This window comes from Macaca mulatta, chromosome 11 (assembly GCF_049350105.2).
Source record: "Macaca mulatta isolate MMU2019108-1 chromosome 11, T2T-MMU8v2.0, whole genome shotgun sequence".
Lineage (NCBI taxonomy): Eukaryota > Metazoa > Chordata > Mammalia > Primates > Cercopithecidae > Macaca > Macaca mulatta.
The window spans coordinates 61,593,970-61,620,720 of record NC_133416.1 but is presented as its reverse complement, the minus strand read 5'-3'; the positions used below and the strand labels follow the sequence as shown (position 1 = coordinate 61,620,720).

The following is a 26,751-nucleotide window of genomic DNA, read 5'->3' as shown; positions in this document are numbered from 1 at the left end:
GACTGACGGCTTCTACCCCTCCTCACTGTCCTTTCTAGGTCAGCTTCCAGGCCTGGAGGTCTGTGCTGAAGTAGCTCTAATTAGGAGGGGACCCCAAGTTCAGGCTGAACCCTGAGCAGAGGAAGAGAGGACCAGGCAAAGGCAGGCATGGTGAGAGGAAAGGCAGGAGGTGTTGGGGCCACTGGGAGAGGACTTATAAGGGCAGAAAAAGCCAAGAGAGGAGGGATATTGGGGAGAGTAGAAAGGCCAGCCAAAGAATGACTAAGGGGCTCCCGGTGTAAACAGGAGCAGGGAATGGACAGGGAGGGGGCCTGTTTGAGTTGGCCAAGGCTGGGGGTGGAGTGGGGAGGAGGACTCGGGCAGGACGCTATGTCCCCTGTCCCCCACCAAGGCTCCTGGGAGGAGCTGAGTCACGCACCTCCTTCCCTGCACCCCTCCCCACCCCCACCCCCAATCTCCCAAATCCTGGGAAAATCTAAAGAGTTTGCCTAGACTGAGAAAGGAGAGTGTTTGGTTCATACACATGTGCTTTGCTGGGCTAAAAAGCAATCAGGCCTCAGCCCTTCTCCTCCCAAAGGGGGTTCCCAGCCCATGGCTTGAGTAGCTTTCACCTAAAGGTTGCCTTTTTGGCAATGCTTGGCTTAAAGATCCTGACCCAGAGATTCCTTGGGTTCCTCACCTAAGAAAGGGTCAGGACTTGCAGATGTGAGGATGGGATACGGGCCAGCATTGCCCCACAGTCTGGCCAGCCAGCCTCTCCCTTGGGCTGCAGCTGGCTCTGGAGAGGGGCTTTTAAAAAAGCAGATGGGTGATTTGGGACAGGAAGTAGAGTAGCAGAGTGAGGGGGAGAGTCATGGCAGGAAAAACAACATTGACTCTGGGCACTCTTATTCTGAGCCTTTCAGCCCAGAGTGGGGCAGAGGACTGGGGAACAGAAGGGACAGGGTTGACTTCAGGAGTAATATTCTGGAAAGGGAGGAGTCCTGGAGGAAAGGGACTGAAAGGCCTCGTAGTCCCCCTCCCCCAGACTAAGATAAAGGCTAGAATCCTGAAAAGTGATCTCATCACACAGAGCCAGAGCTTGGGGAAGAGGTGGGGGGCAGGGGTCACTGCCTTCCCTTACTAGAGTCCCTTCCTCTACTTCCACAGGGGATCTGGGAAGAATGGGGTCCTGGGTTTCAGCTGCTGGTGTTTTTTGGTTTTTGGTTTTTGGATTTTTTTTTTTTTTTTTTTTTTTTTTGGAGATAGCCTTGCTCTGTCACCCAGGCTAGAGTGCAGTGGTGCAATCTTGGCTCACTGCAGCCTCTGCCTCCTGGGTTCAAGTAATTCTCCTGCTTCAGGTTCCCGAGTAACTGGGATTACAGGTGCGCACCACCACATCCGGCTAATTTTTGTATTTTTAGTGGAGATGGGTTTTGCCATTTTGGCCAGGCTGGTCTTGAACTCCTGGCCTCAGGTGATCTGCCCACCTGGGCATCCCAAAGTGCTGGGATTACAGGTGTGAGCCACCGTGCCTGGCCAGAGCTCCCAGTGTTTACAGCCGTTAGGAGCTGAAGGTTGGGTCCCTTTGCAAGACTTCCCACCGCCACCACCACTCCTCACAATTCTCCAGGTTTGTAGGAATCAGGTGAGTTTAATCAAGAAGGTACTGAGGGGCCAGCCACTCGCAGGGTTTTGGTTAACTGTCAGATCCAAGGAAGGGGCTCAGCAGAGGTTTACATACCGTAGGACCAAGAAGGGGACAAACTGGAGCAGAATCCTCCTGGTGAACGACCCCAGACTCCTGGGTTTTCAATACTAGCAGCTTGGAGGAGGAGGCAGCGGAACTTGAGGAGCCGGTGTAGGTCCTCTAGCAAGCTGACTGCGAACGCTGTATCTGTACCTGAACTCTTGTGTCCCAAATCCAGCTGGCTAGAACCCAGGCACCCGGTGGCCCCGGAAGGCAAGGGGGAATCCCAGTTGGCCGGATGCCAGAGGAGTCTCCTGTCGCTTTAGACCCCAAAGTCTCCTCCCTAAAGCACTGAGGGAGACCCCACACACATATACAGGCTTCCTCCACCCACCAGAAGTGATTCCTTTCCTCATTAGGAAATTCTCCGCTCCCTTTTCCGACTCGTTTTCCGAGCGTTTACGTTGTACATCTGGAAAGGAGTGGGGAGGAAGGAGGGGGAAGCAGAGAGGAGGGGGAAGAACCCAAACCCGCCCAATCTAACCCAGTCCAGACAACCGGCTTCCAGCTGGGGCTAAAGAAAGGGGGTTGGAGAGGTGCGCCTCCCCCCACGCCCCTTAGGGGTGGGGGACGCGGGCTCGGAGTTCCAGGGACCCAGGAATGCCCCCCCGCCAGCCCCCTCGGCAGGCGGGGGGAGGGCTCAGCCGGGAGTTTGGCAAACTCCTCCCCGCGTTGAGTCATTCGCCTCTGGGAGGTTTAGGAAGCGGCTCCGGGTCGGTGGCCCCAGGACAGGGAAGAGCGGGCGCTATGGGGAGCCGGACGCCAGAGTCCCCTCTCCACGCCGTGCAGCTGCGCTGGGGCCCCCGGCGCCGATCCCCGCTGCTGCCGCTGCTGCTACTGCTGCTGCCGCCGCCACCCAGGGTCGGGGGCTTCAACTTTGACGCGGAGGCCCCAGCAGTGCTCTCGGGGCCCCCAGGCTCCTTCTTCGGATTCTCAGTGGAGTTTTACCGGCCGGGAACAGACGGGTGAGTGAGGAGGGCTGGCGACGGGATGGGGGTGGGGTAGCCGCCTGGAGACTGGGGGCGCGGCTGGGGTCTGGAGGGGACCAGAGTTTGAGTTTGAGGGTGGAGTTTGGAAGGACTAGAGCTGCAGTTGGGGGCCCGCGCTAAAGTTGGGGGCCCGCGCTGGAGTAGGGAGGGCACCGTGGCGGGTGAGGAGGGGCCCTGGCGTTTGCGATCAGTGGGGAGACATGTGTCGGGTGGGGAGAGGACACAGAGCTGGAGAAGTCTGGGCAGGGGTCTCCGGGCCAAGAGAGAGGAGAGCGCGTGAATGGAGAGCTGAGGGTCCCTGGCTGAAGTCTGTGGGCTGCTGGGACCTGAGGCGGGTGGGGGCGCAGAGGGGGTGCAGAGGCCGGGAAGGGTTTTTGAGGGGCTCCAGGAGACCTCGGGATCCGTAGGGGCCATTGTGCGGGGAGAGAACGGGTAGAAGCCGAATGAACTACGTGTAGTAGGAGGAAAGTCAGAGACTGAGGGGGTCGGAAGGTTAAATGGGGGCCAGCCTCATCCTCCCCTCCCCCCTCAACTCAGGCTGGGGAAGACCCGAGAGAGGAACGGCGGTTCCCTCTCCTTTCTCCTCTGTCTCCTACTCCTCCCTCCACCCCCATTCTCTGTTCAGGCGAGGGGATCCGAGAACTGGGGGCGAGTGCGGGGACCCTGGCAATGGGGGCGCTGGGGCTGGGGGCGAACTCAGCCAAGGGCGGGTGCTGGGATGTGTCGGGAGGGGTGTGTGCGCGCCTGAAGGGGGGTGGGCGGTTTCCCTCTTCCTCTAGCTCTTGGGAGGAAGAGAAAAGCTGGTTTCCTGTAGCTGGTCGGCTGGAGCTGTGCTGAGACCGGGACTTCTGGGGCTGGGGTCGGAAGCTGGGGAGACGCCGGCTCCGTGGGGCCAAGAACGTCAGAATGAAGGACTCAGGACCCTGGAAGTCTCAAAGGAGGATCCTTATTCCCAACTCAGCAGAGTGATAAGCAGACCCGGACCCCGAGTGCCTAGAAAATGGGGTGCTGACAGGCTTAGGAAACAGGAGTTAGAGTGGAAGCAACATTAGAACCAAGGGTGTCTGTTTAAATGTGGGATGGGGGAGATTGGGAAGCAAAAGAGGTAGGTGGTTGCTCCTGGGCTAGGCCACAGATGCCAGATTCCTGGTCCTCCACAATGACTGGTGTAATCCTTTTTCTTCTACATCTCTGAGCTGGGAGCTTCCTACTGCTCACCCCCACCCCACCCCCAAGATCTCAGAGTTTGAGGGGAATTCAGAAGTGACCTGTTTTTACACATGAGACAGTTAACTGATCTCTACTCAGTCCCTGTGGTTTTTGGAGCAAAGGGGTTAATCTAGCTAATACAATTGGGGAGAAAGGCAAATTCTCCTTTGTCTGGAGGACTTGGGGATGGGAGAAAAGAAAAATGATTAGGCCTGGGCAGTTGGTTCTGGGCTATTCAACGTCCCCACCCAACCCCCACCCTACCCCCCTGGCCTTTTGCCCAAACCCCATTGCATCACCCTGGCCTGGAGCCTCTGCCAGGCCTGGTCTCCCCCAGGTTCTCTCAAACTTCTTATCACAGCCCTAATGGAGTAAAAAAGAGGGAGGGAGGAAGGAGATGAGGTCTCCTCCCGCAGATCAGAGCATCTAGTTGTCTGGCATTTAACCTTCTCTTTACTCCCCACCTCCCCTAAATTTCCCTTTAAAACACTCCTCTAAAACATCTGGACTTCACACATTCCTGGTCCCCTAGGTGTCTGTCTGACCCCTGGCCTGATCCTATAGTCCCTAAAGTCCTCTTCTAAAACAGGACCCAGCTCTCATCCCTTCCCCTCCCCTTCTGCTCATCTCCCCTCCCAAGAGAACCCAGGTGTCCAGCTTGCACTCCTTCCCTCTCATTTCCTATTTACAATACCCTCTTAGAGTAGAACATTCTACCTTCCCAGTGACCTCCTCCCACCACAGCTAGGCCTTCACCCGCCTCCCCACAACACAAGACAAACATAGCCCCTCACCTACGGCCATTGCCAAAGAGGGACAGCCTCAGTGTTCTTGTTCTTCCTGCATCACCTCTCTTGGTGAACACCAAAACCGCATTAAAGGACAGGGTGAACACCAAAGCAGTTAGATAGCAGGAAAGGGCAAAGCTTTAAGTCAGACAGAGGTAGGTGTGAGTCCCCACTACTTACTAGTTTTTTGTGTGGTACCCTGGTACCTAGGGTGAGGTACTTAAGCTCTTGGAGGCTGGTCTTCCCGTGAAAATCAGACACCTAACTAATGGAGTTCTGAGGACTAAATGAGAAAACATATACAAAAGGAACCTGGTCTGCAGAGGGTGATCAATAGATGGGCAGCATGGTTTTTATGGGGTAGCTGTTTCTGTTTCTGGTTCTCTCCTTCCTGGCTACCGCCTAGTTCTTTAAGTTCTCCCCCATTTCTTACTTGCTTTGAGTATTTGCTTATACTGGTGATAGTAACAATAGTCTCTTATATTCCTTTAGCACTTTCATATCGATTTTTCCATTGGATTGTAACAAAAATCCTTGTGTTAAAGCCAAGGAAGCATTATTGCCCCATTTTTAGATATATAAAAACTGAGGCTAGCCAGGCGCAGTGGCTCACGCCTGTAATGCCAGCACTTTGGGAGGCCAAAGCGGGCAGATCACCTGAGGTCAGGAGTTCGAGACCAGCCTGGCCAAACTGGTGAAGCCCCGTCACTACTAAAAATAAAAAAATTAGCCAAGTGTGCTGGCCTGCACCTGTAATCCCAGCTACTCGGGAAGCTGAGGCAGGAGAATCGCTTGAACCTGGGAGGCCGAGATTTCAGTGAGCTGAGATCACACCACTGTACTCTGGGAGACAGAGCGAGACTCCATCCCAAAAAAACAGCAAACAAACTAACAAAAAATAAAAACAACTGAGGCTTCAGGAGTCATATAAATTTTGAACCAGAAGTTAGTTTAGGAAACGTTCAAGGGAAATCCATCATTTTATGCCAGAGAATCCAAAGCTTGAAGAGAGACAGTGACTTGGCCCAGGACACTTGAAAGCTTGAAAGGCAGGCCAGTTTCAGCTCAGCCCCTTGTTTCCTTCTGCAACTGCCACAAGTGGAGACAGCTGTTCTTCCCCAGCCAATCATACATATCCCTTGTGAATGCGCTGGGGGACCCCAAACCAGGTGTCCTCCTCTGGCCTGGCCCATGCTGCTGTAGGACCTGTAGGAGCTGGGCACTGGTCCACTTACTGCTCTCCACCCCTGACCTTGTCAGTCCAACAGAGTCAAACAGTAACCCAGTATTGAACTGGGACTTGGTTAATCAAAAGCTGGGGAGACAGCAGATATGAGAGGAGGGAATAAGTTGGCCATGGGGCAGACCAGAATGCTGTCCTAGAAATCAGGATTCCTGATTTCTGCTTCACATTCTGGGAGGGATTCTGAGTGACCTAAGCACATTACTTAACTCCTCTGAGATAGTTTTCCCATCTACAGAATGAGAACATGGGACGAGGTGAGCAGCTTTGAACTTTTTCTTAAGGAGTGTCAGAACGAGGCCAGCCTGCCTTTATGCCATGTGGCCTGAGGCACCTACAGTAAAGTCTTAAAACCAGTGGATGCTCTCTACAGTGCCTTCTAGCTGTGGTAGTCTGTGTCTCTAAGGATCAACCCTTCCATTTCTGAGGCTTCAGAATAAATTATGGCAATTATTTCTTCTCTCAGACTCTATTTCAGAAGAGTGTACCTGCCAAACTGCATTTAGTAAGAAATAATGAATTCCTTTTCTCATTTTTTTTATTTTTATTTTTTATTTTTTTGAGACAGAGTTTCACTCTTGTTGCCCAGTCTGGGATATAATGGCGCAATCTCGGCTCACCGCAACCCCCACCTCCCGGGTTCAAGAGATTCTCCTGCCTCAGCCTCCTGAGTAGCTGGAATTACAGGCATGCGCCACCACGCCCGGCTAATTTTGTATTTTTAGTAGAGACAGGGTTTCGCCATGTTGGTCAAGCTGGTCTCAAACTCCTGACCTCAGGTGATCCGTCTGCTTGGCCTCCCAAAGTGCTGGGATTACAAGCGTGAGTCACTGCGCCCGGCTGTTGTTTTGTTTTGTTTTGTTTTGTTTTGTTTTGTTTTGTTTTTGAGATGGAGTCTTGCTCTGTCCCCTGGCTGGAGTGCAGTGGCGCAATCTCTGCTCACTGCAAGCTCTGCCTCCTGGGTTCACGCATTCTCCTGCCTCAGCCTCCCGCGTAGCTGGGACTACAGGTGCCCACCACCATGCCTGGCTAATTTTTTTGTATTTTTAGTAGAGACGGAGTTTCACCATGTTAACCAGGATGGTCTCGATCTCCTGACCTTGTGATCCGCCCGTCTCAGCCTCCCAAAGTGCTGGGATTACAGGCGTGAGCCACCGCATCTGACGCTTTTCTCGTTTTTTATTAACCAAAAACATCTATAGCTGCCAATCAGAGTTTCTGACCAGCATAAGATATCCAGGTTCCCACATAAGTTGATATAATTCCAGCCAAAAGCAAATACACTTTTAATTAGCCTAGGCCACCTTATCTGGTAAATGCATGATTTCCGTTAGCCTTTCTGAAATCTTGAAAATAGCCCACGGACCCTTCATTGTTATCTTCTTAGACCCCTAAAAGCGCCCAACTGCTGCAGGATTTAGGAAGCAGGAACAAGATGTGGGAAAACAAAGACAAACTAGCTTGCATGCCATCCCTGGCGCCAGTCACCTCACTTGGCCTGTTGGCAGGGGAGGCACTATTTATTGGATTGACTTAAGGTTGCTGGGATGGAAGGGCCACTGACTCTCCAGGTATAAGCCATGGGTAGTGTGGCAGGAGGAAAGGAGGCCTGGGTCTGTGTCACTTGCCTGCATGCCAGGTATCTTGAACCATCACACAGCCGGAATGGATATGCCCCTGACTTGTCAGCTTTACAAGCTTTGTAAACTCTCTGTCTTGCAACCTGCTAAACTCCAGGCTACTTCCTCAGGCCACCCCAGAAGTGTCAGGCTCAGCCTCTCTCCAAGAGCAGTGGGTGTTGGAGAAATTGGGAACAGGAACAGCGTCCCTTGGCCTTAGCCCGGAGATCTAGGAAAACTTTGAGATAACCTCTTCTTCACCCAGAGGAAGAGGGAGAGGGCACTGCCCAAGTTCACAGTTAGTGCCTGAACCAGAACTCTTGGCTCCTGGTCCAGTGCTCCTTTCACTGCTTCCTGTACCTCTACTGTTCTGGTCTAGTTCAGGTTGGTGGCCCTTTCTGCTTTCTAGAGCCTGAAGGCAGCAACCAAGTTCTCTGGGGGCTGCCCCTGCTGAGAGAGGGGTCTACTCCTCTCACCTCACCCAGCCCTGGGGCGGCGCAGCCAGACCCCCCAGTTGGATGTCATGCCTGAGTGAGAAGGGTGGGGCCTGGCAGGGAGGTGGGGGTGTGGGAGACAAACGGAGAAGTGAGAGGTTGGAAACAGACAGGAAGCCACAGGCAGTAAACATTTCCTGTCCCCAGAGTAACGGAGACTGGCACCTCCCCTCCCCACCCCCTAACTTCAGGAGCTCTCCCTCTTCAGCCTACCCACCTCCTATTCCTCTGGACCCTGCCTTCTCTCCCCTCCATTCTCACCACTGGCCCTCACAGACCCCTCCTCTCTCCCCACTTCCGTCCCCTCAGAACTGTCCTCTCTGCTGCTTCCATCCCCTATACCTCCTGGGCCACTCCTCCCTGCCTCAGTATACCTGGTCTTCTTGGAAAATACCCCCAGCTCTTGTAACCTCTACCATATTCCCTCACTTTGGGCCTTCTTGCCTAGTGAGAAAGCTGAGGAAGGTATTCAAATATCAGGGAAGGGGTAGGTATTGGATGGGCTGAAAGCTGAAAGTGGACAGAAACCAATAGAGATGGAGAAATGTAAAATCTGAGATAGAGAGATAGGATCCAAACACCAAAACCAAGAGAGCAAGCAGTCATAGGGGCAGAGGGACAGAGAGATTGAGAAGCAGTGCCAAAGGCTGACACGGAGCAGAGCAGAGGCCAAGGCTGGCAGGGGCACTGGTCCAGAGGCTGGGTCGAGTTGCCCAGGCAGCCAGATACAACTCCTGGCGGGAGACCCTTAGGAGAAAGCCAAGAGAGCCAAGAGCTGTGTGGAGGTCTTGGAGGCAAGGGACCGAGGGATGAATGAGGCAGAGCTGACGGCAGGAGGACTGCCCAGCCCCTTAGCTATGACCACCCCATTACATAGGACCTCCAACAGAGGCAAACTTCTCGTCTCAGGGGGAACGGAGGCACTGTGTCCAGAACTAGGACCCCAGTAGAGAAGACTCTGAATTCAGTCAGCTGGGGGTGGTCTATGGGAAAGGGGTTCAAGGGCTGAGACAGAGACCCAGCCAGGAAGGGGAGGTCCACACCAGGACCGGGGTGAGGGCAGGCCCAGGCCCAGTGGAACAATCTGTTTTCACTGTCCTGCAGCTCCTCTCTCCACTCCTGCTGCCTAATTTCCAAGACTCACATTTTCCTCCTACACGCCCCAAGGCCGGGTGGCTGGGCAGCCGGATGCCTGGGTCTTGGCCCAGGGAGGGGATTTAGCTTGGGAGGAGAGTATATAGGCTAGATGAGAGACCCTGAGGCTCCACAGGACCTTGGGGTTCCAGAGGCTGCACATCTAATCTCAGAAGGTACACAGAGGAGAGGGAGAAGCCGGGGGTACAGGCTTTGGCCCCTCTTCCCCTTCTGGGAGTTGACTCTGGTTCCTCTTCTCTTTATGAACAGGGGAAGGTAGGAGAGGACAGAGAATGGCAGGAGGAGGAGAGGGTTGTGTTAGTGACAGCGGCACATGGGGACCGCCTGACTCCAGTCTGTGCCTCTGGCATCTGTGGCATCTTCTGAGATATAAATACAACCCAGGGGGCATCTACTCCACCCCCAGCCAGCCCCAGCCTAGAGGTCTGGGTCCTTCCTGCCTCCAGACACCGATGAAGAGCTAGGAGCCATCCTGAACTGCCTCTCTTTTCCCCTTCACAGGGTCAGTGTGCTAGTGGGAGCACCCAAGGCTAACACCAGCCAGCCAGGAGTGCTGCAGGGTGGTGCTGTCTACCTCTGTCCTTGGGGCACCAGCCCCACACAGTGCACCCCCATTGAATTTGACAGCAAAGGTAGGCCAGTGAAATTCAGAGAGGGACTGTGGAGTGGGACCGCAGCCTGGGGGCAAGGCCTGGGTGGGGCCTGGGGTGAGGGGTGGAGCCTGCTGGAACCCCCGGCCACGTGACTGCTCAGCACCAGCTCTGGTGCTCCAACTGCTTACAGTGGATCCCCATGGCACTCACTGCACACTCCCGTCCAGCCCAGCCCAAGGAGGACGGGCATGATTCAGAAACATGTGGCTCTCATTTCCCCTGAATCACCCACAACTCTGGGAGGCCAGGGCCATAACACAGACAAAGACAGGGAAATGTTGCACAAACTATTCAGTTGCTTTAACGAAGTACTGACTAAGTGACAGTGCATGACAGGCACTGTGCTGGTGCTGCAGGGATTGAAACATGACTAAGCCACTGCCCTCATGAGCTCAAGGTCTGAGTAGACACAGATGGATGGGAGGAAGACAGAGACTAATAGCTATCAGTTGCTCTGTGCCAGGCCCAGTTGTGAACACTTTACATGTATTAGTTCACTTAATCCTTTCAACAACTGTATAAGGTATTATTATCCCCATTTTCTAAGTGAGGAGACAGAGGTTAAGTAGCTTATCCAAGGTTATACAGCTAGCAAACATTGGAGTGAGGTTATGAACTAGGGCCATCTGTCTCCAGAAATAAAAACCGGAGAGGCTGGGCACAGTGGCACACATCTATAATCCCAGCACTTTGGGAGGCTGAGGCAGGAGGATCACTTGGTCCCAGGAGTTCAAGACCATCCTGGCCAACATAGTGAGACCCTGTCTCTACCAAAAACATTGGACGGGGCCGGGCGCAGTGGCTCATGCTTGTAATCCCAGCACTTTGGGAGGCTGACGCAGGTGGATCACTTGAGGCCAAGAGTTTGAGACCAGACTGGCCATCATGGCAAAACCCCATCTCGGCCGGGCGCGGTGGCTCACGCCTGTAATCCCAGCACTTTGGGAGGCCGAGGCGGGCGGATCACAAGGTCAGGAGATCGAGACCACGGTGAAACCCCGTGTCTACTAAAAATACAAAAAATTAGCCGGGCGCGGTTGTGGGCGCCTGTAGTCCCAGCTACTCGGGAGGCTGAGGCAGGAGAATGGCGTGAACCCGGGAGGTGGAGCTTGCAGTGAGCCGAGATCGCGCCACTGCACTCCAGCCTGGGCGACAGAGCGAGACTCCGTCTCAAAAAAAAAAAAAAAAAAAAAAAAAAAAAACCCCATCTCTATTAAATATACAAAAACTAGCCAGTCATGGTGGCACTTGCCTGTAATCCCAGCTACTTGGGAAGCTGAGGCACAAGAATTACTTGAGCCCAGGAGGCAGAGGTTGCAGTAAGCTGAAATCACGTCACTGTACTCCAGCATGGGCTACAGAGAAAGACTGTCTCAAAAAAAAAAAAAAATGAGCCAGGCATAGTGGTGAGCACTTGTAGTCCCAGCTACTTGGGAGGCTGAGGTGGGAGGATCACTTGAGTGGGGAGGCCAAGGCTGCAATGAGTGGTACTTGCCCCACTGCCCTGCAGCCTGAGTGACAGAGCAAGACCCTGTTTAAAAAATAAAAAATTTTAAAAACCTGGGCAACATGGCAAAACCCCATCTGTACAAAAAACACAAAAATTAGCTGGGCATAGTTTCCACCCACTTGGGGGGCTGAGGTGGGAGGATCACTTGCACCTGGGAGGTCAAGGTTGCAGTGAGCTGCAATCATGCCACTGCACTCCAGCCTGGGCAACACAGTGAGACCCTATCTCAAAAAAAAAGGAGGTGGAACAAGATGCTGTTAGAGACTGAGCCCAAGTACAGACAAAGAAGTTCAGCCAAAGGGTTACTCTCTTGGGAAATAGCCACTGTTCCCCACCACCCTCCTGCCCCTACTCCACAGCAGGCATCCTTATCTCAGTTGGGTGAGAAAGCAGGAACTATGGGGAGGCAACTCTAGAAAGCCCAGGTTCTGTGTGCGTGTGCTTGTGTGTGTATGTGTGTGTGTGTATGTGTATGTGTGTAGTGGAGAGGTGAGTCAGGCTACACAAACAGGCTACACAAAGCAGAATTAAGCTCCTTACCAACTCCGCACTCCCAGTGAGTCATGGCATCTCAGGGCTTGGAAGTGTTTGTTGGGTATCCCCAGGCTGAGGGTAAGGGCTGCCCTAGAGCTCAGCTGTCCATGGCTCAGCAAGACTCCCTCTTTTCACTCCCACAAGGCTCTCGGCTCCTGGAGTCCTCACTGTCCAGCTCAGAGGGAGAGGAGCCTGTGGAGTACAAGTCCTTGCAGTGGTTCGGGGCAACAGTTCGAGCCCATGGCTCCTCCATCTTGGTGAGCGGTCAGCAGGCTCAGTGGTGTGGTGGCCAGGGGATGGGCAGTGGTTGGATAACACCGGGCCTGGAGGGAAGGAGGAAGGGCCTTACTGGACTGAATCTGAGGCCCCTCCTCCTGGGCCTTCCCAGGCGTGCGCTCCACTGTACAGCTGGCGCACAGAGAAGGAGCCACTGAGCGACCCCGTGGGTACCTGCTACCTCTCCACAAATAACTTCACCCGAATTCTGGAGTATGCACCTTGCCGCTCAGGTAGGGGAAAGAGGGGGCCTGTGCCCCATGTCTGCCTTCTCATATACTTGGAGTGTCTCATATACTTAGGGCTGACTCGCGCCCCCCACCACATACCCCCATGAGATTCTAAGTTGCTTAAGATAAAGGTTAACCCAGTTAGTTAGCCTTTATGCTTACTGACTGGTCCAGGGAGGCCCTTTCTCTGGTTCGCTCTCCCACCCCCTTCCCTATGCCCTCTCTTCTTTCCTAGATGACCCTCTATGCAGGGCTCATTCTCACCACCTTCTCCCCTCACAGATTTCAGCTGGGCAGCAGGACAGGGTTACTGCCAAGGAGGCTTCAGTGCTGAGTTCACCAAGGTGAGAGTGTGGTCTGGGAGAGAAGGGGCCGTGGGTGGTGGACATGGGGGGATCGAGACCAGATGTTGGACTCCCCTCCTTTCACCCACAGACTGGCCGTGTGGTTTTAGGTGGACCAGGAAGCTATTTCTGGCAAGGTAAGTCCTCTCTCTGCCATTCTTTGTTTTTTTTTTGAGACGAAGTCTCACTCTGTCACCCAGGCTGGAGTGCAGTGGCACAACTTCTGCTGCCCAGGTTCAAGCGATTCTCCTGCCTCAGCCTCCCAAGTAGCTGGGATTACAGGCGCCTGCCACCACACCTGGCTAATTTTTGTAATTTTAGTAGAGATGGGGTTTCGCCGTCTTGGCCAGGCTGGTCTTAGACTCCTGATCCACCTGCCTTGGCCTCCCAAAGTGCTGGGATTGTAGGCGTGAGCCACCGTGCCCAGCGTGTTTCTGCCATTCTTTAAGTCACCTGGCACATAGCCTCCCACCCTACTCCCAATTCTCCTCTTCCTTTCCTGAAACTTACATGCCACCACCCTCCCCATGCTTCCCTTTCTTGAACCAGACTTCTGAAATACTACCCAGTCAGCCCCCAGAGCCCCAAGCCCCCTCTGCCACCTCCCCACCATCTACTCCCTCTTCATCCTCGCTCCAGGCCAGATCCTGTCTGCCACTCAGGAGCAGATTGCAGAATCTTACTACCCCGAGTACCTGATCAACCTGGTTCAGGGGCAGCTGCAGACTCGCCAGGCCAGTTCCATCTATGATGACAGCTACCTAGGTGAGCAAGCAAGTGGGGAAGGGATGGCAGAGGGAGAACCTCAAGTGCTCCTGTCCCCACTCACCCCCTTGCCTCCCCTCTCCTACACGGGCATCCCCAGCACCCCTGCCATACTTGCCATGTGCCTGCTGACTATGAAGGCCCAGCAGGGGTGGGGAAGGGATTGGGGGATAGGCCAGAGCAGAGGGGTCCCCAAAGCAGGAATCCTAATATCCACCCACTCTGTCCCCCAGGATACTCTGTGGCTGTAGGTGAATTCAGTGGTGATGACACAGAAGGTGAGTGTGTCCCCAGGCTGGGGCCAAGGGAGGGGGGTGGTTAGAGGCTCAGGGTCAGACAGCCCGTGAACTCGGCCACTTACCATTATCTACTTCCCTTTCCCCGACCTTAAGTCACAACTTTCTCTTCTCTCTGCAGACTTTGTTGCTGGTGTGCCCAAAGGGAACCTCACTTACGGCTATGTAAGACCCAGCCTGACCCCTCACTTCCTCTCCTCCCCTGCCTAATCACAAAGAACCATGCATGGCAGTTTGCAAGGGCTCAAAAAGGTGGATCAGAACACGGGCTCTGGAGGCAGACTGGCATTCAAGTTCTGGCACTTACTCTGGCAGAATCATTCTGCTCTTTATTCATACTCTGCTTCCTGCTGAACCTCTCTGAGCCTCCTTCTTCTCTGTATACTGGGATAACAATCGTTCTGACCTCACAAGGCTCTGGCAAGGATGAAATGAGAAAATGCATGTGAAAGCAGTCAGTGAATTGTTGGGCAATGTACAACTGGCAGATGTTATTATTAGACGAGGACAAGTGCTTTTAAAAAGATACAGATAAGAGTGCCAGCGGAGTTCATTCAATTAACAACATTTATTAAGGCAAGGTAAGAGATAAGAAGATGAATAAGGTATCATACCCCATCTTATAAGATGCTTCTAATCAAGTATGATAGATAAGACACTCATACAATTATGATCTAAAGTGGAGCAACTATTCATTCTCTACTCAGTGCATCAGGCACTATCTATTCATGATTTCTATTCTTCACAACAAGCCTATGGGGTAGATATTATCATTTGTATTTTACATGTGAGAACACTGAGGTTCTAAGAGACCAAGTAAGTTCCTTAAGATCAACCAGTTAGTAAGTAGGTTTAAAATCAGGTCTCTCGGCCGGGCGCGGTGCCTCATGCCTATAATCCCAGCACTTTGGGAGGCCAAGGCGGGCGGATCACGAGGTCAGGAGATTGAGACCATCCTGGCTAACACGGTGAAACCCCGTCTCTACTAAAAAAAAAAAAAAAAAATACAAAAAATTAGCCGGGCGTGGTGGCGGGAGCCTGTAGTCCCAGCTACTGGGGAGGCTGAGGCAGGAGAACAGCATGAATCCGGGAGGCGGAGCTTGCAATGAACCGAGATCACGCCACTGCACTCCAGCCTGGGCGACAGAGCGAGACTCCATCTCAAAATTAAAAAAAAAAAAAAAAAAAAAATCAGGTCTCTCTTAATCCAATATCAGCATTCTTTCTGCACTTTGCTAAACTTCAGAAAAGTGGATACAGTGACATAGCAGTTTAGGGGAAGGAATAATCTCCTTTCTAGGAAAAGGATGATAACAAGTTTGGGGAGTCAGGAAATAAAAATTTAAAATGTTTAAAAAGGAAGAGGACAGATCAGAGAAGGTTCTATGAAGGTTCAGCAGAGATGAGGCAGGAGGGCATCCTGTGCAGGAGCATGAACGAGGTGGAAGAAAAGGAAACAATTTCAGCCCAGCTTAGCAGACTCATGAGCTGATTGAGGATGAGTAGAATATGGAAAGGTTGAGCAAAAACAGATAGGTTAGGGCCACATTCTCCAGAGCTTTGGAGGACCAGCCAAGAAGTTGAGACTTTGGGCAGTGACTGCAGGGAGCCACTGGATTTCCAAGCCAGAGGTAGCCTCCTAAATCTGCTGGGAGAGCTGGAGGCAGGGACATTGTCAAGACATCTGTCTAGCAGTCCTGGGAAAGGGCTCATACCAGGATTCAAGAGGCCTGGTGGGACCAGTCACTAAGGGAACATCGGGGAGTCATGGTGTTTGTGGTTCGGGGTACTGGAGGATGAGGATGACTTAGGTTTTGAACATGATGGGTTTGAGGCACCGGCGCACATTCAGTCATAATTATTATTGAGTGCCTACTACTCACCAAGCATGACTTTAGGCTCTGAGGAGAAAGCAAAGGACAAAATCAAGTTCCTGCCCCTATTGATCTTTCATTCTAGTGGGTAGAGAGGGACAAGGAACAGATAAATACAAATCTGTCAGTAGTTGGTGATTGATATGCAGAAAAATAGTGGAGCAGACATAGGGTGGAGCTACCTGGCATAGAGGTGGGAATATGAGGGCAAAGCTGATGAGGGAGCTAGGGACAGTGGTCTGCATCTCTAAGGGATACCTGCCCCTGAGTGTCCTGTACACATCTGTTCTTTAACCATGGGATACTCTGGGATTCCAGGACCAATGGGCCTATCTCTTCATCCCCCAGGTCACCATCCTTAATGGCTCAGACATCCGATCCCTCTACAACTTCTCAGGGGAACAGGTAAGGATACCCCTCAATCCCACCCCAGCTTGGCCCTCTGCCAATGAAGCCCCAGCCCTGACCTGTGTCAGCCCAACTTCCAGCCCTTCTTGATCCTGTGTATTGAACCTTCTAGTTCTGACCCAGCGCTGCCCCTTTGTCCTCCCCAGATGGCCTCCTACTTCGGCTATGCAGTGGCTGCCACAGACATCAATGGGGACGGGTAAGCAGTGGGAAATGAGCTCACTGTGATACCTCTCCCAGCTCCAGGAGGGAAGAGTGGGAATGGGACAGAAAATGCAAGGAGAATTTCTCCAGGGCTTTTTCTCTAGACTCTCACTTATACCTGCATTCCCCTTGCTCAGGGACAAGGAAAGCTGAGAGCTAATGATCAGAGACCTCAGGTCTTCTGACTCGATGGAATCCAGAGTGCCTGGGGTTTCTGGCACTAGGATTGGGGTGGGGTGGCAAGACAGGGTATCGAGATGCCTGGGTTTGCCCTTCCCCTCAGGCTGGATGACTTGCTGGTAGGGGCACCCCTGCTCATGGATCGGACCCCTGACGGGCGGCCTCAGGAGGTGGGCAGGGTCTACGTCTACCTGCAGCACCCAGCCGGCATAGAGCCCACGCCCACCCTTACCCTCACTGGCCATGATGAGTTTGGCCGATTTGGCAGCTCCTTGACCCCCCTGGGGGACCTGGACCAGGATGGCTACAATGGTGAGTACCATGGGCTCAGAGAGTGAAAGGGGAGGCAGGGGCCCAAGTCAGAAGGGATTTGGGGAGAGGGCGTCTGTCAGCTAAGATACCCAGACCTCCATGACTTCCCAAGGGGTTAAAATCCCACTGTCTGGGTCTTGGGATTTCAAGAGACTAGAATATAGGGACTGACAGATGGGAAAAAACTAGGATCCTAGGTCCTGGGGTCTGGGAGTAGAGATTTGGGCCCCTGGATTCCTGGCCTGCTGACTAGTGTGTGTTCTGTGTCTTCCAGATGTGGCCATTGGGGCTCCCTTTGGTGGGGAGACCCAGCAGGGAGTAGTGTTTGTATTCCCTGGGGGCCCAGGAGGGCTGGGCTCTAAGCCTTCCCAGATTCTGCAACCCCTGTGGGCAGCCAGCCACACCCCAGACTTCTTTGGCTCTGCCCTTCGAGGAGGCCGAGACCTGGATGGCAACGGATACCCTGGTGAGTTGTGCCTGAGGCCCCTTTTCACCTTAAAATTCACTGGTCACTGACCCCTACCCTCTCTTCTTCACCTTTCCTAAAGTTCCTGGGTGCAGTTCTAGCTAATTCCAACAGAGGGCGCTGTCTTCTCACTTCAGCCTCCCTGAGCGTTGAAACCAGGAGGGGTTAGGAAGAAAGGATCCTGATTTGGGGCTTGCTGTAAGACGTGATTTCTTGACTTCTTACAGATCTGATTGTGGGGTCCTTTGGTGTGGACAAGGCTGTGGTATACAGGTATGAACTCCAAGGGGAGTTGAGGGGACAACGTAGGGGAACTGGAACTGGAAATTTCTCAACAGAGCTGAGGTTGGGAAAATCAATGCAGAGGACACACACTCTGGGGCTTGGGCATCAGTTTCCTGTGTCCAGGTTACAGAGGAGTCCTAATTCTATCAACCCCACATCCACTCTTGGCAGGGGCCGCCCCATCGTGTCTGCCAGTGCCTCCCTCACCATCTTCCCTGCCATGTTCAACCCAGAGGAGCGCAGCTGCAGCTTAGAGGGGAACCCTGTGGCCTGGTGAGCTGGCGCCCAGGGAATTGCAGAGACCTGAGCCTGGGAGTGGGCAGGGGCACCAAGTCTGCCTTCAGAAGGGGAAAAATGGGGGTGTCCTAGTCTGGGTCTGGCTGGGAGATAGGTAGAGGATAGGATGTCTGTTCCAGTTGGATTCACCAGCTTTCTTCTTGGTCTTTCTCCAGCATCAACCTTAGCTTCTGCCTCAATGCTTCTGGAAAACATGTTGCTGACTCCATCGGTGAGGGAGACTGCCTGGATCTCTCAGGCCCTAGGACAGGGAACGAAGGGACTGGGTACCTGGGGACATTTCTTCTCTCTGAAAAGATGAGGAGAGACAAGCAGTTTCCCCTTATATGTCCCTGGCTGCAGGCTTCACAGTGGAACTTCAGCTGGACTGGCAGAAACAGAAGGGAGGGGTACGGCGGGCACTGTTCCTGGCCTCCAGGCAGGCAACCCTGACCCAGACCCTGCTCATCCAGAATGGGGCTCGAGAGGATTGCAGAGAGATGAAGATCTACCTCAGGGTATAGCCCAGAGGGCGGGGTGTGGACTGGCCAGGGAGGGTGGCCACATAGAACTGAGGGCACCTCCTGAAGGGAAAAAGATTGGGGGATTCCAGTGAAGGGTTTGGGACTCTTGTGGGGACTGAGAAAGGGAGACTTTCTGTCAGAGGAGCTGGGAAGCAGGCTGCCAGCGCCTCTGAAACAATAGGAATGGTCAGAATTGGGCCCTAAGCAGACAAAGGGATATGAGAGAGGCTGAGGAGCAGGACCACCAAGTCTCCAGAGTCCCCTGACTCTGTGAACTCTCTCCTCTGTCCCCAGAATGAGTCAGAATTTCGAGACAAACTCTCCCCAATTCACATCGCTCTCGACTTCTCCTTGGACCCCCAAGCCCCAGTGGACAGCCACGGCCTCAGGCCAGCCCTGCATTACCAGAGCAAGAGCCGGATAGAGGACAAGGTGAGGACAGGGCAGGGAGAAGGGACCTGGGAGGACAGAGGCCTGGGTACTGTGGGGGCAGGGCCCCGGAAAGAAAAGAGCCTATAGCCCAGGAATGGGTCTAAACTTCCCCTCTCAAGGCTGCCCTGCTCCCCAGGCTCAGATCTTGCTGGACTGTGGAGAGGACAACATCTGCGTGCCTGACCTGCAGCTGGAAGTGTTTGGGTAAGTAGGGCTGACTAGCTAGGGAGCTCAGGTGCACCTGGCACCTGAAAGAGTCAGCTAGGGACATACTAGCTGTGTCGCCTTGGGAAGTTGCTCAGCTGCTCTGAGCTTTAACTCTTTTGTCTGTATAGTGGGAATAGTAGCATTTCTTTCTCAGAGTTTTTAGAAAGATTAAATGAAATAATCTACATAAAAAATCTAGCCTAGTGCCTGCCATAGAGTTAGAACTCAGTAAACAGTATCTATTATTACTGTATTATTACTCTTTTTTTTTTTTGAGACGGAGTCATGCCCTTGTCACCCAGGTTGGAGTGCAGTGGCACAATCTCGGCTCACTGCAACCTCCACCTCCCAGGTTCAAGCAATTCTCTGCCTCAGCGTCCCAAGTAACTGGGATTACAGGTGCCCACCACCATGCCCGGCTAATTTTTTTATTATTATTATCTTTAGTAGAGACGGGGTTTCACCATCTTGGCCAAACTTGTCTTGAACTCCTGACCTCGTGATCCACCCGCCTCAGCCTCCCAAAGTGCTGGGATTACAGGCGTGAGCCACTATGCCCGGCCTCGTATTATTACTCTTATAATTGTCCTTTGTCCTAGTTTGAGGATTAATTCCCCAGTTTCCCTTACCCTCTGTGTCCCTTCCAGGGAGCAGAACCATGTGTACCTGGGTGACAAGAATGCCCTAAACCTCACTTTCCATGCCCAGAATGTGGGTGAGGGTGGCGCCTATGAGGCTGAGCTTCGGGTCACCGCCCCTCCAGAGGCTGAGTACTCAGGACTCGTCAGACATCCAGGGGTGAGATGAGATTCTCCAGTGGGAGTTGGGAGGATACCTCTCCAGAGAGGACACCAAAACCTGACCAGTGCCCACCCCACCTCCAGAACTTCTCCAGCCTGAGCTGTGACTACTTTGCCGTGAACCAGAGCCGCCTGCTGGTGTGTGACCTGGGCAACCCCATGAAGGCAGGAGCCAGTGTAAGTCTGGGATGAAGGAGGATGGGACAGAGGGAGAGCAGACCTGAGGGCGGTAACCAGCCAGCCAAGAGCACCGCTGTGAGATAGGGAGGGAGAGTGAAATACAGAGTCCAACTGCCCTCTTTTCCTCTTGTTCTGTCCCCAGCTGTGGGGTGGCCTTCGGTTTACAGTCCCTCATCTCCGGGACACTAAGAAAACCATCCAGTTTGACTTCCAGATCCTCAGGTAGGGAGTGAGTGTGTCTAGGCTGGGGCTGAGCTGGGGACAGAAGGGAGGGCTGGGCACAGTTCTCACTGGCTGCACTCTAGCACCTCAGTCTTGCCTCCATCCCACAGCAAGAATCTCAACAACTCGCAAAGTGACGTGGTTTCCTTCCGGCTCTCCGTGGAGGCTCAGGCCCAGGTCACCCTGAACGGGTCAGTGCCAGGCAGAATGGGGTCTTTCTGAGAGGGGAGACAGACTTCTAGGGAAGGATGCATATGGGGTTCTTTCCACCCTCCCCTAAACCACCCTCCTCCTTAGTGTCTCCAAGCCTGAGGCAGTGCTATTCCCAGTAAGCGACTGGCATCCCCGAGACCAGCCTCAGAAGGAGGAGGACGTGGGACCTGCTGTGCACCATGTCTATGAGGTAAGGAGGGAAAGGGGCAGGGCCAGAATGAATGAAGGGAAAGGAGAGGTAGTATGAGTGACAGATGGCTGAGACCCACGTGAGGTACTGAGAGAAAGAGAGGAGGGAGGGGTAAGTGATATGTAAAGGCATGAGGCAGAGTCCTGTGAGAAACAGCCAGAAGACAAACAGGCCAGTTGAGTGGCTTGGAAAGAAAGATGGAGCCCCCTCCAAAAGTGTTGGCTAGAGAGGATTTCACCTCTGCCCATTGCTTCCCTGCTTCATCTCTGAGATAGGAGCCCGACAGCAAGGTATAGTGGAGCCACGGTGATCCAGGGTCTCAAGGGGGCAGAAGCATTCCCTTCCTTCTCATGATGATTGTGCTCTTCCCTCCTCAGCTCATCAACCAAGGCCCCAGCTCCATCAGCCAGGGCGTGCTGGAGCTCAGCTGTCCCCAGGCTCTGGAAGGTCAGCAGCTCCTATATGTGACCAGAGTTACGGGACTCAACTGCACCACCAATCACCCCATTAACCCAAAAGGCCTGGAGGTAAGGGCCTGAACACTGGCATGGGGAAGAGGAGCAGGTTCAGAGGACCTGGGGATTGGGGAAGGTTGCTGGGGGCCTGCAAGAGGCAATGAGGATGTGCCTATAGCTAGGGCTGAGGGTCACAAGGCCCAGAGGTACCTCAAAAGCCTCTGGAGGAAAAAGGACTTTCATCCACTGTGTTTCTTTCTGCCTGAACTATCCCTTCTTTGTTTCCTGGCATACCCCTAGGGCCCAGTTATGTGCCACCTCCTCTAGGAAGCCTTCTTCAAACCTTTTCCTCTGGGCCCCAATGCCTGTTTTATAGTTCATTTACTCGTTAACATTTAATTAAATAAGTGCCTGTACTGAACACTGTTAGGCCCAGGAAATATTGTACCAAACAAAACTGACAAGGTCTCCACGTTCATGGAACTTACATTCTAGTGAAGGGTGATATACATAGAAAATAGAAAGAGAAGGAGAAAAATTAACAGGGATTGAAAAGTGATGAAGTGAAGTGTTAATAAGCTGTGGGGATACGATTTAAACTGAATCACCGGAAAACCTCTTGAAGACGTCACAGTTGAATTGAGGCCTGAAAGATAAGGTTGAACCTATCTGTAAGACTCAGGGATGAGCATTCCAAACCGAGGGAACAGCCAGTGCAAAAACAGGAACATGGACCTAATTATTTATTTAAGCATCTCCTCTAGCGTGAACTCTAAGAACCAAGTTTTCTTCATTTCCATATTTTAACCCCGAGCTCGGTGCCTTGCACATAGGAGGCGAAGAGTTGGATGATCAATAAAGAGGGAGATGAAAGAATAGGTTGAAGCTGCTCTGGAACCCAGGTGCCGGCTGACTCAGAAGCTGTAATGAGATGGGAAAGGGGCCCAATACTCTCTTTCTCTTATAGTTGGATCCCGAGGGTTCCCTGCACCACCGGCAAAAACGGGAAGCTCCAAGCCGCAGCTCTGCTTCCTCTGGACCTCAGATCCTGGTAAGTCAGACAGGGAATGAGGTGTGGAGGAAAGCGTTGAGTACTTGTTTGGGTTCTCACAGCCATCACAAGGGCAGAACCCAGGTTCAAGCTTCTTTCTTCCTAGAAATGCCCGGAGGCTGAGTGTTTGAGGCTGCGCTGTGAGCTCGGGCCCCTGCACCAACAAGAGAGCCAAAGTCTGCAGCTGCATTTCCGAGTCTGGGCCAAGACTTTCTTGCAGGTGAGGGAGCCTTACCTCAGCCCTGACCCCTGACCTTTGGGCCTGCTTAGACTGACCCACCCCTTTCTCCACTACAGTAGCCACGCCTCCTTTGGTGAATGGGATCCAGCACTCCAGCTCCCTTGCCCTTGTCTAGACCAGGCTGTATGTCCTTGGCGCCACCTAGTGACCACAGTGGGAGCAGCAGCTTCCCTTTCCCGGCCCATTCAGAGGGGGGAGGGCTGGAGGGAGACCAGTGTGCAAAGAATGATAGAAAAACAGTGAGATGGAAGATGAATCCATAGTGGAGAGGTAAGCACATGTAGGAATAGTAAAGAGCAGTCACTTCTTGAGCACACACTGCAGGCCAGGCACTGTCCTGGTGTCAAAGCACATTAATAATTCAAAAAAAAAGTTTTTATTGAACATGTAGTCATCTAATTATATATTATCATTACAATTATTCAGTTACACATTTGTCATCCCATATAAGGAACATCAAGAGAGGCTCAGGGGCCAGGTACAGTGGCTCACACCAGTAATCCCAGCACTTTGGGAGGCCGAGGTTGGCAGATCACTTGAGCCCAGAAGTTTGAGACCAGCCTGGGCAACATGGCAAAACTCCACTTCTACAAAAACAAAACAAAACAAAAATTAGGTGGGCACAATGGCACATGCCTGTAGTCCCAGCTACTTGGGAGGCTGAGGCAGGAGGATTGCTTGAGCCCAGGAGGTGGAAGTTGCAATGGCCTAAGACCACACCACTGCACTCCAGCCTGGGCGACAGTGTAAGACTTTGTCTCAAAAAAAAGAGAGAGAGAGAGAGAGACTCAGGAAGAATGAGTCCAAAATAGGGAAAGATCACAACCCCAGCCAGACCATGGGGAACCCTATGTCCTCTGGATCCCAAGAGAGGATGTGCTGACCAACTTTCTCCCACCCACAGCGGGAGCACCAGCCATTTAGCCTGCAGTGTGAGGCTGTGTACAAAGCCCTGAAGATGCCCTACCGAATCCTGCCTCGGCAGCTGCCCCAAAAGGAGCGTCAGGTGAGTCTAGGGCCAGAGGACTGGACGAGGGAATACAGGGCTCAGAGTGCTGGAACTAGGGCTGGGACATGGGTGAGGGCTGGCCTTGGTATTATTAACAACTGTTGAGAATCTAATATGCGCCAAGCACTGTGCAGATGCCAGAGACAGCGTGGTAAGCAAGACCAACATGGTATCTTTGCTCCTGGAGTTCACAGTCTCGTGGAACAACACAGTGTTCCAAGTGTGGTGATATTTATGAAAACACATAATAGGAACACCTGAACCCAGTCTAACTGGATCAGGGAAGGCTTCCTGGAAGAAGTGATGTTCAAGCTGAGACCTGAAGAATAAATAGGAACTAACCAGGCTAGTCATTCAGGAAAGGGATATCCTGGGGAGGTGAATAACAGATATGAGGCCGAGCGCAGGGGCTCACAACTGTAATCCCAGCACTTTGGAAGGCCAAGGCAAGCGGATTTCTTGAGCTCAGAAGTTTAAGACCAACCTGGGCAACACAGTGAGACCCTATCTCTACAAAAAAAATACAAAAATTAGCCAGATGTGGTGTTGCACATCTGTGGTCCCAGCTACTCGGGAGGCTGAGGCAGGAGGATCGCTTGAGACCAGGAGGCAGAGGTTGTAGTGAACCGAGATCGCACCACTGCCCTCCAGCCTGGGTGACAGAGTGAGACTCTGTCAAAGAAAGAAATGGATATGATATGAAAGCCCGAAAGTAAGAGACAATATTGCACATTTTAGGAACTTAAATTTTTTTTTTTTTTTTTTTTTTTGAGACGGAGTCTCGCTCTGGCACCCAGGCTGGAGTGCAGTGGCCGGATCTCAGCTCACTGCAAGCTCCGCCTCCCGGGTTCATGCCATTCTCCTGCCTCAGCCTCCGGAGTAGCTGGGACTACAGGCGCCCGCCACCTCGCCCGGCTAGTTTTTTGTATTTTTTTAGTAGAGACGGGGTTTCACCATGTTAGCTAGGATGGTCTTGATCTTGTGACCTCGTGATCTGCCCGTCTCGGCCTCCCAAAGTGCTGGGATTACAGGCTTGAGCCACCGCGCCCGGCCGGAACTTAAATTTTTAAGCTCAGAATGCTGTTAGTTCAAAATAAGAGGTGGGAAGTGGGTCTAGATCCAATGACAAGTGGAGGCCAAGTATAGGGTGGAAAGAACTTCTGAGCTTTCATTGACTTCACCCAACTTGCTCCCCAGGTGGCCACAGCTGTGCAATGGACCAAGGCAGAAGGCAGCTATGGCGTCCCACTGTGGATCATCATCCTAGCCATCCTTTTTGGCCTCCTGCTCCTAGGTCTACTCATCTACATCCTCTACAAGGTCAGCCACATCCTGCTTGTGACTTGGCTACCCTCTCATCAGGCTCTGCCCTTGACCTGGCACAGTCCCAAGTATCTACCTCTAGACCAGTTCACCAGCCATGTGCCCCCACCTCTGTCCTGGCTACATGCATCCCATCCTAATCCTTCCTATAGGATCCCTCCCTACATTCTATAGCCCCTAGCTTAGAAAGGGTCCTCTTGACTCAAGACGGTAAGTTTGCCTATACTTGCAAAATCAGTGGAACCCACAGATTACAAATACATGGCATTTGTGCTGTCAGTTTCTCCAAAAATCCATGGCAGTCATCACTACTGCTACTGATCATCTCCTAGAAGTGGCTTCAGAATCTCTCTCAAGAGGTAGCCATGGCCAAGTGTGTGGCTCACCCCTGTAATCCCAACATTTTGGGAGGCCAGGGTGGGAAGACAGCTTGAGCCCGGGAATTCAAGACCAGCCTGGGTAGCACACTAGGACCTTGTCTCTACAAAAAACCACAAAGATTAGCCAGGTTTGATGGTGCGTGCCTATGGTCCCAGCTACTCTGGAGGCTGAGGTGGGAGGATCGCTTGAGCGCAGGAGTTTGAGGCTACAGTGAGCCATGATCATGCCACTGCACTCCAGGCTAGTCAACAGAGTGAGACCCTGTCTCAAAAACCAACAAACAAAAGCAGCCACTACTAAGCAATCAGACTGGCCGCTTGAGTTCAAACCTATCTGCCATTTCTGGCTTAACTGGGGAATTTTAAAGACACTGGTAAAAGATACCCACCATACAAAACCACCCCCAAGTTTAGTCCTCCTGGGTCCATTGCACAACTTGGAGGGGTAGTCCTAGCCTGAATTCAGAGGCCACTTTGCAGGATGTAGAGGTTGGAGGTACTAGAGTCCTCCTTATTACTTCTTGGGATAAGAGCTGTGGAGAAAAGGCAACCATAGTACCTAAACTCTCCCTCTTTTCCCCTTTATCAGCTCGGATTCTTCAAACGCTCCCTCCCATATGGCACCGCCATGGAAAAAGCTCAGCTCAAGCCTCCAGCCACCTCTGATGCCTGAGTCCTCCCAATTTCAGACTCCCAATCCTGAAGAACCAGTCTCCCCACCCTCATTCTACTGAAAGGGAGGGGTCTGGGTACTTCCTGAAGGTGCTGAGGGCCAGGGAGAAGCTCCTCTCCCCAGCCCAGAGACATACTTGAAGGGCCAGAGCCAGGCGGGTGAGGAGCTGGGGATCCCTCCCCCCCACGCACTGTGAAGGACCCTTGTTTACACATACCCTCTTCATGGATGGGGGAACTCAGATCCAGGGACAGAGGCCCCAGCCTCCCTGAAGCCTTTGCATTTTGGAGAGTTTCCTGAAACAACTTGGAAAGATAACTAGGAAATCCATTCACAGTTCTTTGGGCCAGACATGCCACAAGGACTTCCTGTCCAGCTCCAACCTGCAAAGATCTGTCCACAGCCTTGCCAGAGATCCAAAAGAAGGCCCCAGCTAAGAACTTGGAACTTGGGGAGTAAGACCTGGCAGCTCTGGACAGCCCCACCCTGGTGGGCCAAGAAGGAACACTAACTATGGATGGTGCCCCAGGACCAGCTCAGGACAGATGCCACAAGGATAGATGCTGCCCAGAGCCCAGCTCGAAGGGGAATCAGAACTCAAATGGGGCCACATCCAGCCTGGGGTCTAGAGTTGATCTGGAACCCAGACTCAGACATTGGCACCTAATCCAGGCAGATCTGGGACTATATTTGGGCCTGCTCCAGACCTGATCCTGGAGGCCCAGTTCACCCTGCTTTAGGAGAAGCCAGGAATTTCCCAGGACCCCGAAGGGGCCATAATGGCAACAGATCTGGAACCTCAGCCTGGCCAGACACAGGCCCTCCCTGTTCCCCAGAGAAAGGGGAGCCCACTGTCCTGGACCTGCAGAATTTGGGTTCTGCCTGCCAGCTGCACTGATGCTGCCCCTCCTCTCTCTGCCCAACCCTTCCCTCACCTTGGCACCAGACACCCAGGACTTATTTAAACTCTGTTGCAAGTGCAATAAATCTGACCCAGTGCCCCCACTGACCA

The 26,751-nt window shown here is 52.8% G+C and overlaps 1 protein-coding gene and 1 long non-coding RNA gene across 5 annotated transcripts in view; one reads left to right on the top strand and one right to left on the bottom strand.

The window, feature by feature from the left end:
* The window catches only part of LOC114670863 (uncharacterized), a 106,230-nt gene that overhangs the window by 75,691 nt on the left and 3,788 nt on the right, over positions 1-26,751 (bottom strand). For 2 of the 4 annotated variants that reach the window (XR_013401149.1, XR_013401150.1), the window contains exon 1: positions 1,724-2,065. The exons of 1 other annotated variant lie outside the window; for it this stretch is intronic. This is a non-coding gene — a long non-coding RNA (uncharacterized LOC114670863). Of the gene's footprint in view, positions 1-1,723; positions 2,066-26,751 lie in introns of those variants that run through there. One more of the 4 variants, XR_013401148.1, reaches the window with a different exon arrangement.
* ITGA5 (integrin subunit alpha 5) lies at positions 2,041-26,751 on the top strand. The gene is made up of 30 exons (XM_015151893.3): positions 2,041-2,694; positions 9,728-9,858; positions 12,068-12,180; positions 12,312-12,432; positions 12,712-12,773; positions 12,865-12,910; positions 13,413-13,538; positions 13,772-13,816; positions 13,956-13,999; positions 16,057-16,113; positions 16,263-16,315; positions 16,604-16,812; positions 17,087-17,278; positions 17,506-17,551; positions 17,735-17,836; positions 18,016-18,071; positions 18,203-18,357; positions 18,658-18,795; positions 18,932-18,999; positions 19,650-19,800; positions 19,887-19,979; positions 20,125-20,204; positions 20,315-20,395; positions 20,502-20,607; positions 20,985-21,134; positions 22,030-22,113; positions 22,220-22,333; positions 23,259-23,360; positions 24,561-24,683; positions 25,656-26,751. The coding sequence occupies exons 1-30, from the start codon at positions 2,330-2,332 to the stop codon at positions 25,737-25,739; spliced, it is 3,297 nt and encodes a 1,098-aa protein (XP_015007379.2). The 5' UTR covers positions 2,041-2,329; the 3' UTR covers positions 25,740-26,751.

Bases quoted from the DNA above. Each gene is read 5' to 3' on its own strand.
- ITGA5 (XM_015151893.3), top strand. From the start codon at position 2,330: ATGCCCCCCCGCCAGCCCCCTCGGCAGGCGGGGGGAGGGCTCAGCCGG. The intron at 17,279-17,505 runs GTGAGTTGTGCC...GACTTCTTACAG, and splicing joins GGATGGCAACGGATACCCTG to ATCTGATTGTGGGGTCCTTT. The intron at 22,334-23,258 runs GTGAGGGAGCCT...TCCCACCCACAG, and splicing joins GGGCCAAGACTTTCTTGCAG to CGGGAGCACCAGCCATTTAG.